At 38.9% G+C, this 13,194-nt stretch overlaps 1 protein-coding gene across 1 annotated transcript in view; it reads left to right on the top strand.

Annotated features, from left to right (window-relative positions):
- The window catches only part of KCNK10 (potassium two pore domain channel subfamily K member 10), a 54,935-nt gene that overhangs the window by 15,306 nt on the left and 26,435 nt on the right, over positions 1-13,194 (top strand). Inside the window, exon 2 of the mRNA XM_042868084.1 lies at positions 7,411-7,739. Within this exon, the coding sequence (XP_042724018.1) occupies positions 7,411-7,739 (329 nt within the window). The remainder of the gene's footprint in view (positions 1-7,410; positions 7,740-13,194) is intronic.

Genomic DNA, 13,194 nt, shown 5'->3' with positions numbered 1-13,194 from the left:
CAAAACAGTTTTGGCTGTTTAAGATTTTTATTTTGTATGAACTACAGTTTTTCTAATCAAGAAGAATATAAGCCACATTATAAATCGGTGGTACTTTCTTGTTTTCTCATAAAAATTGCATTCCAAATCAATTAAGCAGCTGGGATATTCCAAGAGCTATTAATTAGTACATATCAGTTATAACAAATAAAGCAGATTTATGTAGATTTCTTTGGAAACTTACCAAGAATCATAATTTCAAGCATTGGCTGGGAATTTATGGCAAATAATTCAAAAATTGCAGAAGCTCTTTTAGCTGACATTTTCCCCAGTGCTCCCAGACATTGTGAGGCACTGGTTAGACATGATTCCCTCTAGTACATATTACTGACATTTCTCTCCCTACCAACAGAGAGAACTCAGTGTATGAACTTTCCCTGTATTTCAGTTGTGTTATATTGTAATAGGATGAAATGCTGACTGTATGCAGTTTTATAACTTATATTCCTACTGTCTTCTCCCTGCACCACTCTGGGACTAGAGCAATTGGGAGTGAACATTGCTACTTTCAGTCTACGTTCAGTCTTTTTGTTTTAATGTTAGTTGCCCTTTCTGCCTTTACCTGTCTCTCTTTCCATACTTAGCTGAGTGCCTTGCTACTGATGACTGTGTTTGCAGCAGGCTGCTGAGATGTTGCTGAAGTCAGCAGCACTAATACTGCATTAGAGATCCCACTTCAGGGAAAACAATGTTAGATTTAACCAGTGGGGTACTGCTGCAGTGAAAAGCTGTACGCTCGGAGGCACTCTGTGCATTTTTCAAGCTAACAATATACCAAGCTTTGCTTTCATGAGCAGTAAAATGTAATAGCAATGCTTCTCACTTTAACAGCAGTTTCCAGCAAAGTGCTGTACAAACAGGAGGGTGAAATTCCTCTTGTGTGGAAGGCTAGATGCAACTCTCACTGCTCAAATCTTGTGGTTGAACACCCTGAGGATTTGCAAAGGGACCAGAGCCAAAACAGCTTCAAACACATTGACACTGAAAGCAATTTTCTTGTGACTGTATGGATGCAGCAGCCACCAGACTGCAGCACTTATTATTATGCCCCAGTCCAGAACAACAGCCACAGGGATACTTGTGTTCTGCCCCGTGTGTAATCGTAGCCTGCAGGCAGGATTTTGTCTCCCATTCCTTGATCACAGCTGGAATGTCACCTGTCAATTAGCCCACATCATGCAAAGATGCTGCACAGACACAAAAGCAGACACAATCATGGTCTACCGGGACTTTTTGCTCTAAAAGCCAGATTTTCTGAACTAGAGACAGATTTTCTATTGTTCTGTGTGTAAAAATATGTACATTTATTGTGTTGGTTGAATGGATGCTCCCTACATTACAAAACATGTTTAAAGAAAAACACACACAGCAGAGACGAAGAAGAGAAGGAGGAGGCTGAAATAGCAAGCAAAGCAGGTGGCCTGGAAATGATTAGCCACGTCCTCATAATGCAAAAATTTAATGGCTTAATGATTTTTTTGTTACACATGGCCAGAAACTTCTATTTTTCATTACTTTCCTCATGCATATAGCAACTCCCCTGCTTACTTTCTGACACATAAATTCCCACTATCCATAAACCCTCATATGTTTTCTGCTTGCGACATGCTCATGAGAAGTGCATATGGATGATAGCTTAATACACTGATAGCCTCATCTCTTCCTCGGCATACCCCTGGTCCCTGCTCTGGCTTCCAGGCATTGCCTCGTGATCTTAGCCCAAGCAGCCAGCAGCTGAAATCACTTGGGGGTGGGGGAGGTTGTGATATTTGAATGAAATACTTACAGACCCCTCTCCCTCAGAAGCTTCTCTTTGGAGATGAGCCATAACCTAAGAGCTCAAGATTATATGTCATCCATTGGCAGGCTATGCTTCTTCTTGCTTTTCCATGCTGGTTCATCAGGAAGCTTCTGATGCTAACTGCAAATTGTGGCCATTTCAGAAGAGTGGTGGTAGGGGAGGGGCAAACAACTATAATACTCTGGACAGTGAAATGAAATAAATGAAGCTCCTAAAGGACACTACAAAAAAATACATCCTTCAGAGTCCCTTCATTCCCCATTTCCTTACTATCAATTTTAGAAAAGGTAGGTTCTTTTATTTTTAGTGACCAGTTCAGAGAAACTGAACTGGATTTGGCTGGCATGTCACAGACTTTTCTGAGCCTTGGCACTCCAGGTCTTTGCTGAAACTTCACACATTTGGCAAAATACCATATTTCTAAGTGGAGATAATGCTGTCTCCTTCAGCAGTGCTAAAGAATGTACAAGTGCTGATAACCCAGCATAGGATCTTGTGAAAGCAGTTGGAAGTATGACTTGATCATGAATTTTCTCTGAAACGGAACTGCATGATCACATCCCTCTGAAATTCAAATTCAACTTCCTGTTCTAAGACAAAGACAAGGAAGACTCCATGGGAAATTTTGAACTGCACATCTATATAAAATTTTGAAGAAAGCATTTCTTTTTTACTAAAAAGAACTTCCTGTCCTATGTGAATTTTGAGGAATATACAGATACTTACCTTAAGATGCACATCAAAGAATATTTTTACTTGAACTGAAAGTACCTTATTGTCTTCTTGTCTGTATCCACTAAAATGAGAGATGAAATGTCCAGTAGTACATCTCAGAAATGTTGGCTGCCTGCAGAGAAGTATTGCAAGCTATGGGCCTACTTGCGGTTCACTGAGTGTACCTCCTGGTCTGCTGGAAATCTGTGGGCTTTCTACTCATTCAATTTGGATTGAGTCATGTATTAAACTCAAAGCCAGCTACAGGGCTTGTGAATGCCTAAGTCTATACATCCTCCATCTGTTTCTGTGCTGAATCCTATGAAGCCAATGTTTGCATCAGATGTGTCAAAAATGCTCTATTATACGTTTATGACAGTATACACACATTCCTGTGTGTTCCTGCAACACTGGATCACGGAAGAAAATAAAAGAACTATATAAGACATTCAATTAAAATTGACCTACATTATTTTCACAGGTAGATTTTGTAACAGGAGCACCACAGAAAAGTGTCCATACTTTAAAAAAGATAATGTTTCTTTTACAGCTGTTGAGAAACTCCTCTAAAACCAGATTTTTTCAGTATCTAGTATGTTCTTAGTATACTGGATAGGGTAGTTATCTATGTGTGGGTCAGTGTATCAAAGCCACACTTATGCTTTCATAATTAAAAGCCATCTGGACCTCCTCTCAGCAGTTTGGTACTTGTTTGATGCCACCCATTTGAGGCAGTTGTACTTTGAATCTCTCCATCTGGAAATATTCCCTTTAAAATAGAACTATTTTCACAACTTGTAGCAAATTATTTGGCCCACCCTGCTGCTGCAAAGCAGGGCCAGCTACACCTAGATATTCCTGACAGATGTTTGTCTAACTTGTTCTGAGAAACATCAATCTCTCTATACAATATATTCCAGGGCTTTAAAACCTTTAGAGCCTTTCATCACAGTGTCCAATCTCAGTCTCCCTTGCTGCAGTGTGAATAATTTTTTAATGTTGTTTATGTTGGATATGGCGGTGATTCATCAATGTAGAATTACCAAATTCAGGCATTCAGAAATCATGAGGAAAGTTTTAGAATTCATATGGTAGTTATGAAGAAGTACAACGTGAGTCTTTTCCTGCCATCCAGCTTCTGACTGTTGCTTACTAATCCTTCTCCTCAACTGTGCTGAGAAAGCTAAGGTTTGCATGGCACTTGCATGTGGTTTAAAGACAACGGGAGATTAGCACTGTCCCCTGATACATTTTGAGAATTGACAGGAAATAGAAAAACCTTTCTTGATCATTGAGTCATTTTATAATGGTCTGGAAAAGGATTTTACCTCTGCAGAATATGCCTTAGGGAATAATATTTTTTTATATTTTAATGTCTTTGTGGAAATAAGAGACATCAGACAACTGAATCTTTTCTAGACATCATGTGTCCTGGTGGTAGCATGTTTGTGCTTTTGCAGTGAGAAGAAAATCTTCTAATTTAGATGATCAAATTCTTGAAGGTTTAATTTGCAGCCACAAACAAATGATTAAAGCAAAGTGTGTATGCAATATCAAAAACAATTTTTAACTCAAGGCAAAGTCTCAAGTTGTGCTGCTTCAGTAACAACGTTTTACACTACGGGTTTTGCTTTGCCCCAGTCTCCCGATGGTCAGTGGGCAAGAGCTCCTTTGATTCCTTTATTATCTTGGGTATTAGCAGAAATCATAGGTATTTCAGCAGCTCACTTTACCAATGGAGAACCTGGCTGCCTTGTGCAGAAAATGTTTCAAGTGCAGGCAGTGGTGTTCTTAGAGGTGAACAAGGATGCTAACGATGCTAGATGCTAGATGCTAACTAGATGCTAACAAAGATGCTTCAGATGCTAACTTTTAATTTCATCTGTACTGCCAGAATCTTCCCTTGTTTTATTTTGAAATTTATCCAAGGCTTTCTCTCACTGCTTAAGGACTGTGTCATAATACTGGTGTTTTCCTTTGAAAAAGGAAAGGTATCCTTTCATTTGAGGCTACTTGTCTACCAATTTAGTGCATGCACATGACTGGAGGTTTATCATTGTTTCTAATGAGGCAGACTAAGTCTTCTTTGATATGATTTAACAAAGGACTCTGTTCTGGGCAAAGCCAGTCTGAACAGCAACTTGTTTTTAAAAACATGGATTAATAAAACAGATACTGTTCTACATTTATTGCAAATGAATCCTTTTCTCTTGTACTTTTGTTTTGTACCATAATCAAATCACAGAATTTAGAGAAACTTGCAACAAAGAGGAAATGAATTCCTTTATTTCCATTCAGTGAAACAAGTCAGTTACAGATATAGCTATAAGAGGAACTCTGTTAAACATTTCTGATCCTTTCATCATGATGCTTTATTCCCAGCAGTACATGATTTTATGATTCTTTTTCTGTCAATCTGAATATTTGAGTGCTGTTTTCCTGTCTATAGCTTTTGGGATGCTCAAGACTTCTTACTTTCCTTGATCCTAAGTTTTCTCATAGAGTGATGACAACTGCTGGGATGAATATCTACTCTGTTTTTTTGGATAAAGTGTCTAACTGCTGCTTTAAATCTATCCTGAAACATCTGGGGGGTGCTAACTGCAGTTGTGCATTCTGTGTCAGCATTGTAAGAAAACCATCCCTGTTCCCCATCAGTTGCTTAACTAGCTGCTCTAGTAGTCTTCCTGTGTGTTCATTTATATATGACAAAACACATTAAGATCAACATTTTTACACACCTTTAGGGTAACTATTACTAACAGAAAACAAAAGCCTTTAACACAGTTATTATAAACAAATTAACTTTTATTTTAGAGATAAGCAAGGCAACCTTTGAGCTGTTAAAATTAAACAATATTCAAAAGATCCCTTTTTGTTCCCTGTTCTGAACTTCCCATCTTGTTCTTAAACAAGTACAGTATATTTTCCTTTAAAGAGAGAATCAAACAAGCTGTGATATTTCTGCAAAATTGTTATTAATATTTTGCCAGAATTATGACATGAATAAGAAACAACATTTGTACTAGCAAAGAGGAAAAGAAAATTCAAAAAAAGAAGTTCTAACTCTTCCATCTCTTGACCTCTTGTTCAGATGAGTGAAGATAAATTATTTATGAGGTATCAAAATTAGGAATCTGCCTACACTGAAACATCTTTCAGTCTAAACCAGACTGTGCCAGTCAAGGTCATAGCTGTGTGAGTTCTTTCCTCTTACCACATGAACCATGGAATTCACAGAACTTATGATGCATGGATGTACATCAGCTAAACCATTTCTGGGAATACTCAGATTTGTCTTAGTTCAGTAATGAGCTGTTGTGATTCAGATATAAGATGTCTCATGTCACCACATCCTACGGATACATGTTGGGAACCATTACCGATCTTTTGATGGTCAAACTAAGCAATTGTGCAACAGGTATTGCAAAAATGAGATAACAGATGTGGAGTCCAACTCAGAGGCTTTTTTTCTTATCCTGGATCCTTTCTAAGGATTTATCTGAAGATACATATGAAGAGAAATATTAATTGTAAGTGTAAAGCAATTGTAGGCTTATGAAGTTTCTTGTTATCAAGTCATCTGGAATTTCTATCTTCAGCGTGATGCTAAAAAGATGTATCAGTTCTAGGAAAATCTGATTTTAATAAACAACTGAGTTCTTTAAATCATTAAGTACCATAAAATGTTTTCTTCTGGAAAGGAGTCATAGGCCACCTCAAACAGTTCAAATACTATAGAATTTGCATACAGTGCCACTCTGCTCAGTGACAGCTGCACTGTGGTAAGATTACAGTAAGGGTGTTTAAAATGAACCCAGAAGATTTAAATCCTTCATTTGCTACCATTACACCAGTAGATGCTGAGGAACCTGGTCTTGTTCTGCCACTGCTATCACTAACAATAGAGAGGAAGGAAGTGTGGTGCTGAGATCCCTGAACTAGTTGGGGGCAAGCCAGCTTTGATTTGGATGCCTTGGTAGCTTGGCATAGTGATTAGGCTAATAAGACTAGCTGAAATTCAGGGCTCATTAGCTCTGATGTAGTGCTAGGGTCATGCAGCTATGTGATCTCAGTCCCAAGATGGTAGGTCTGCCATCCACCTTGCGCTTGTTTCACTCTGCACCGTGCTCTGTTTTGCACTGAGAGGCCATATTAGTTTGGATCTGTCTAGTTAAGTTCTTAAGTTTAAAATAAACCTGACTAATTGAAGGTCTCTGTTCATACTTGGCATATGTGAGGGACTGACATTCAGGTAGCCGGACTATGCTTTGGCTTAAGAATGACTTGTTCTAAAATTTATGAAGCTGCCAGGCTTTAAGAAAATGTTTAGAACTAATGTTTTTGTGGATACTTGTAAATAATACAGGATTGCTTTTGCTGGTGTGCACCCAACAACATTTTGATTTGCAAAGCATTGTCTGTTTGTCTCAATATCAGGCCAGTAGTGATCACTGACTGTTAGCAGTTCTGCCTCCTAGCACAATCGATACTATTTTTACAATGATTTAATTACATAAATTCCTGCAAAGGTCCCTCAGCAAACATCACCTTGTGTAATGCATATCCTAACTAGTAAAAATTTTCACGTTCTTATTGGATAAATGATTTCCTGAATCTCTCTAAAGTTTTTGCTTATACAGCTCCTCTGTCGTCTTCTAGACATAACGGGTAAAAAAACTCTAGAAGTGACCTAGGTATGAATGTGCAAAAAACATATGGACCCTTCCAGGTGAGAATTATACCCATGTGAATAATGTGGTTGATGCAACTTGAAAATGGTATTTAGGAAAACTGCGTGTGAAGATCAGATTCATGTGCTGATTTTGAGTAAAGGCTTTTACTTTGTGTTTCAGTGGCTGTTCCCTCACCAGTGCCAGCTTGTGAACCCGAGCCCAAAGCAAACGGGCATTACACATCTCCGCGGCTCTCTGTTTCCTCCCGAGCAATGGTTGTCGCTACCATGGAAGCACCTTCTCAGGGCCTGCAGACAGTCATGAAGTGGAAAACTGTGGTGGCCATCTTTGTTGTGGTTGTGGTATACCTGGTGGCTGGAGGACTCGTGTTCCGTGCCCTGGAGCAGCCCTTCGAGAGCAGGCAGAAGAATACCATCGCGCTGGAGAAGGCAGACTTTCTTCGGGAACATGTTTGTGTAACCCAGCTAGAGCTGGAGACACTGATTCAGGTAGGGCATATGAAGATAACAGTATTTCTCAGACATCAGTGTGAACAGTATGGCAGTTTTCTGATCAGCTTTACAGATGACGTAAATAGAAATTAAGTGTCTTCGCTAGAATAATTAAAAATGTGTGCAAAGAAAATTGAAACTTAATATTTGGTACACATTTTTTTGTGAGAGGTGACAAATTTTCAAAATATCTCTGTAAGTTTTCAAATGATATGAAGTCTAATTTCTTTCTCCAACATTAAACACAGCAACAAAGAGAGGCAACAGAATATGGTAGGTGGGAATTATGAAATACATATTCTGTCAAGAATTTTGAAGTGACAGGCACAGTAACTTATGGGTTTGCTGTTGAGAATATCAGGTAAATGAATGATTATGAAAGTATACAATTAAAAATAAAAAGTAATACTCATTTAAGAACTACAGATTTTTTTTAGTTCAGTTTAATATGAAAAGTTTTGAATAAATTTTGAGTAAATAAGTACTAAATATCTAGGATGAAATAACTGCAATACAGGTCTATCAAAGGTAGAGTTACATTTCATTGTTTAACATTCTAGACTTAGGAAAATATGGATCTCACTTATCACACTTCAGTACAGTATCTTTTAGGATTCCATGTAGAAACGTATCACTGAGCCTGAAGAAAATGGAGATTAGATAAGAGATGTGAGATACTGAAAGAGTATATTCCAACAGTCTCCAACATCAAAGTTCAACCTCATATTTCAGACCTGAATTTGTCTGAGCCCTCCAAGAGCACAATATATTTAGGTGTGGGGTGTCATACTGGAGCCCCATTGTGATTTCAGTCTTTGTATTGGAGAACACAGAATTGTACCCTGTTCTATTGTGTCTGTCCACCCAGTTGTGCTATATAATTAGAAGTAAATCAAACTTCATTTTACAAGGTATCACAGACATAGTATTTCTATTAGAAAACTGTTCCAGTATCTCATTGCTGTGACAACAAAAGTGTTCTGCTAGTTTCCAGCCTAAATTCATTCAGTATCTTTGTAGTTGTTCTACAGCCAACCTTCCTCCCTCCTTCCCTCTTCCCCAATTCCTTAATCGATTCCTTTCCCTTGCCCATGTGTGCAGATAGCAATGCTCTTCTGCTTCTCCTAAGCCAAACAACATTTTTCTGTTTCTTTGCAGATAGATGTGGGCACTCCCTGCTTGTACTGTATGTTCACAGAAGACAGGTCAGTTCTGAGTCAGAAGCTGTGTACCTGTGTTTGTGCAGCCTGGTACTTTAGCTAAGGAAGCAGCATAGTGCTGATGTGACTATACAGCTTTTGGATCAGGGCTGGCTTGGATCACACCCTTCATCTGTCTGCAAAAGACAGGTGAATATGCTTAGTTTGCAGTGTGAATTCTTCTGGTCAAAGATATTGGCTTACATGCATTTCTCATGGCAGTTTTACAGAGATTAGCATTTTCCTCACCTCCTTAGTATGACGTAATGATTAGAGGATTAAAGTTGGTGTTTTCTGCTTTTTTGTGTGTGTGAAGGGGGAGGGGTGGGAAATGTCACTATTTAAAGATGTGCAATATGCTTTGCTTATTGCAGAGAGTAGGGTGCAGATACAAACAGATACGAACAAGCTAAGCACCTCAACAGAAGGGTAGACTCCTGGAAACAGACTAGTAGAAATATTTTCAAATAGCTCCCCCTTCTATAGCCTAAAATATGTATCAATTTTAATTCTTTACTTTGCACAATCTTTTTTCTTCCTTTCATGTCAAAAGTGGCACTACTGAAATAATAAACAGGCTTGCTATGTGTTTAGAAGGCAAATGTTTCAAACAAATCTTATTGTCTTTTGAGATTTCAGTACATCCTCGGGCATTATCATGGTTAACTGGAAATCATCTCCAAAGATAAATTAAATGGGTTTAGTAGCTTACCATGTGAATGTCTTAAAGCTAAGTAATGTGAAATATTGAGACAGATATGTCAATAAAGAACAACTTCCTTTGGATTTTTCTGTAAGTCTGGGGGTGAACCTGGTTCTAGAGGTGTAGCTGGGTGTGCTGGTACAGAAAACTGATTGTAACTGACTTGCACAGAACAATGAACCACTGCTCAAAGATGATATCAGGGTTAACATTGTGCTTTCATGTCGATGATCTCAAAAGTGACATCTCCCTAGCTGACAGAATGGATGACTGCATTGCACCAAATGTGGCATCTGCCCTTACAGCTGTGATTTCAGACTGATGTGACAGCCTTCATGGGTCCTGGCTGTTGTGCTGTGTGCAGTTATCACCTGACTGAGGGAACTATTTTTTATTAATGTCATTTGATTACCTGATAGCCTCCAGATAGAATATGAAAAAAGAGAGAACTTAGAACTGGCGTGTTTCCTTTCATTGTGGGGGTGGCTCTAGAAGAATCTTTTAAGGGAAAGTGTCTTTGTTAAACTAATGATGGGAAAAAAAATAAATCTTACAAAGTATTCTCCTTTGGAAAATCTGCAAAGAGGATGTATGATACTGTACAAGGAAGATGTGAAAAATTCAATATGGATGAGGTGTGGTTTAAAATTTATCTTCAATAGTCCATTGCAAATTCTGTCATTGGTTGTGCAAATGTGAATTGCCCAACTGATTTGCTAAGTTCAGACAGGGAAGTGTACTCAGACTTCAGAAGAAATATAGTGATGCAAGCAGTGTAAATATCTACTAAGATACAAATCTAGATTAAAGTTATTTAAAATACATATTTATCTCATGTTTAGTCCTGATCTAATACTAACACAATGACAGAGATGTTTTCTTCTGAAGACAAAAAAGTGTTTCCCAGTGCAGTTTATCTTGTTCCACCTGAAGTTCTTACTCTGTACATTTTTAAACCTCATTACTGCTTCTGAAGATTTCTGTTGCGGTGAAACAAATTCATTGCTTACTGCCTTATGTGATCTACTACTTGAGTCAGTGGTGAATGGCAGAGTGACATAATGACAAAATCGGATACTTTATTCCAGCACTTCCGAAGATGAATTTTCAGAGTGTGAGAGAAAGGAAATGAAGAACACAATGAAAGAGAATGAAACTTCAGTTACTTAACTGAATTTAACTGTACCGTACCCACTTGAAAATATCACAGAAGGCAACTGGACTGAAGTGATTGGATATAAAACTGGAAAAAAAAACCATTAGTAATTACATATATTTACATGGTTATGAGAAATGCTTTTTTTCTCTCATGGCATAGCTACATAATCAATGAATATATAGGTGTTATAATTAAGAAATACACAAGAGTTTGGCTAAGCAGGTTATTACACCAAAAGGAATAGATAAAGGGCTTATCCTTGTCCTAGGCTTGCTGGAAAACTCCTAATGGAGGGATCTCCAGAAGGAGATCCTTCCCCCCAGGGTCTAGGAGAGGCGGAGCCAAGCTCCACCCCTTCCAGCAGCACAGGTGAATTGCCTTCACCTGTGCTCCCAGGGCTGATTCATTGCTTGCCTCAGGTGATCAATCAGAGATTCAGGCCACGATTCAGCAGTTCCCACACTCATGGCATAAGCTTATTTGTAGAGGGTATAAAAAAAAATAACCTTGCCTTTGTAATAATGCACACTTGGTGGTTTTATGAAGAGGTTAAGTTATTTACAACTAGGAGAGGCAGGCAAGAAGACCTTCAGTGTGTTTTGGTGTAGTAATTCCTGTGGGTATGATAAAGGTATTGATATTCTTTCTGTGTAGTCTGTGCACCGTACGTGGGCAAACGCTTTTGTAATGAGCCCCACTTCTGTAATAAGCCCTGCACCATGACATAAGGGCGTGGCTTGCTGCTTTAACAAGTTATTTACATAGATTATTGGTGGCCTGTTGTTTTCGTGTTTTTTTTTTCTCTTTTCCTTCAGGGTTTTGTTTAGGAGTGGGAATGGTTTTAGTAAAATAAAAAATAAAAAATCACCCACTTAGGAACGTAATCATATTATCCATGTCCACTAATGACTACAACAACTCTAATGAGTTAGACTGTAAGCTGAAAAGGAAGTGGAGTTTGAAACGTGTAAGTCAGATGTTACTGGCTAATTATGCTAGGAAGAGTTCATATTTCTGATAGGCACTTTTGATTAGAGTTCTGAACTACTTTTCCCCTGAAGATAAACAAGAGAGGGAACATCCTGTGAAGATATCCTGGAGTACAAGTCCTATGAGGAGTGGCTGAGAGAGCTGGGATTGTTTAGTCTGGAGAAGAGGAGGCTCAGGGAAGACCTCATTGCATTCTACAACTTCCTGAAGGGAGGTTGTGTGAAGAGGGATTTGGCCTCTTCTCCCAGGCACTGAACAGGACCTGGGGAAGTGGTTGCAAATTGTACCAGAGGAGGTTTAGGTTGGACATGAGGAAAAACTATTTCTCTCAGAGAGTGGTCAGGCACTGGAATGGCTGCCCAGGGAGATGGTGGAGTTGCCATCCCTGGCAGTGTTCAAGAGGCATCTGGATGAGGAGCTGCAAGATGTGGTTTAGTGCTTGTGGTAGCAGTGGTAATGAGAAGACGGTTGGACTAGGTGATCTTATAGGTTGTTTTCAACCTCATGATTCTATGATTCTATGTGAGTGATGTTCTATTGTATGTAAATGACAATTTCCTTCTATGATTCTATATTTCAGTTTCAGTGTAGGAAACAGACTGAGCTGGGAACGGTGCAGAACTTTGCAGCTGTTCTGTAGATATGTTGCTTCGAGAACTCAGCTGAGACATTTACAGGGAGTAGGGACCTCTCTGGACTTAGATCTGAATATTTACAGATGGGAAATGCGAAAAATTTCATGATCTGTGTGAAGTGAGAGAGTCTTGCCATCAAAATTGTCCCTGTTTGAGTTTTGTGCAAGTCTTAGTTTAGCAGGATACATCTGTTTAGGTGAACTCCTGGTGATGGTGGTGGTAAAGGGATCCTTTAATCATTCCATGACCAAAAATTGCATATTAATTGCTGGTAGCTGCAAGGCTTCTCTGCTTTTCCTGCCCACTTCCTGTTCTCCTAATACATTCATCACTGTGTACAAAGTGCTGTGTATTTATCAGATGCAATGAAGTAGCTGGGTATTTATAAATGAATGATGTCAGACAAGCTTTAAAGAAAAAGAAAATGATTTGTTGTGGTTGTGAAGGGAGCCTGAGACGCTGCAAGCTACCTAAGGCAATGGGAGATGCTCCTTCACTGCAGCATTCAGTGTTTGGCCCTAACAGACTTGCTAAACTGTGCAAACTCAAATGTGTTTTAAGTGTTGCAATTAGCTCTATGACATTCACACTCGCATGGGGAAGGCAACCAGCATTCCTTGACAGAAGTAAGGTGCCAGGGTAGCTGACAGCATGTCATGGCCTATTTAAACAGGCAACCTGTCTGTTATGCTGATTTATGCTCTTCTGGGTAAACAAATGATCTCTGCTTTCACAGCACCTGCAGTATGCCAACAGTGGTACAGAA

This window comes from Lagopus leucura, unplaced genomic scaffold (assembly GCF_019238085.1).
Source record: "Lagopus leucura isolate 7727_CA_CO unplaced genomic scaffold, USGS_WTPT01 Super-Scaffold_1, whole genome shotgun sequence".
In the NCBI taxonomy this organism is placed as follows: Eukaryota; Metazoa; Chordata; class Aves; order Galliformes; family Phasianidae; genus Lagopus; species Lagopus leucura.
The sequence above is the reverse complement of the archived record's forward strand: the minus strand, read 5'-3'. Positions and strand labels throughout refer to the sequence as shown.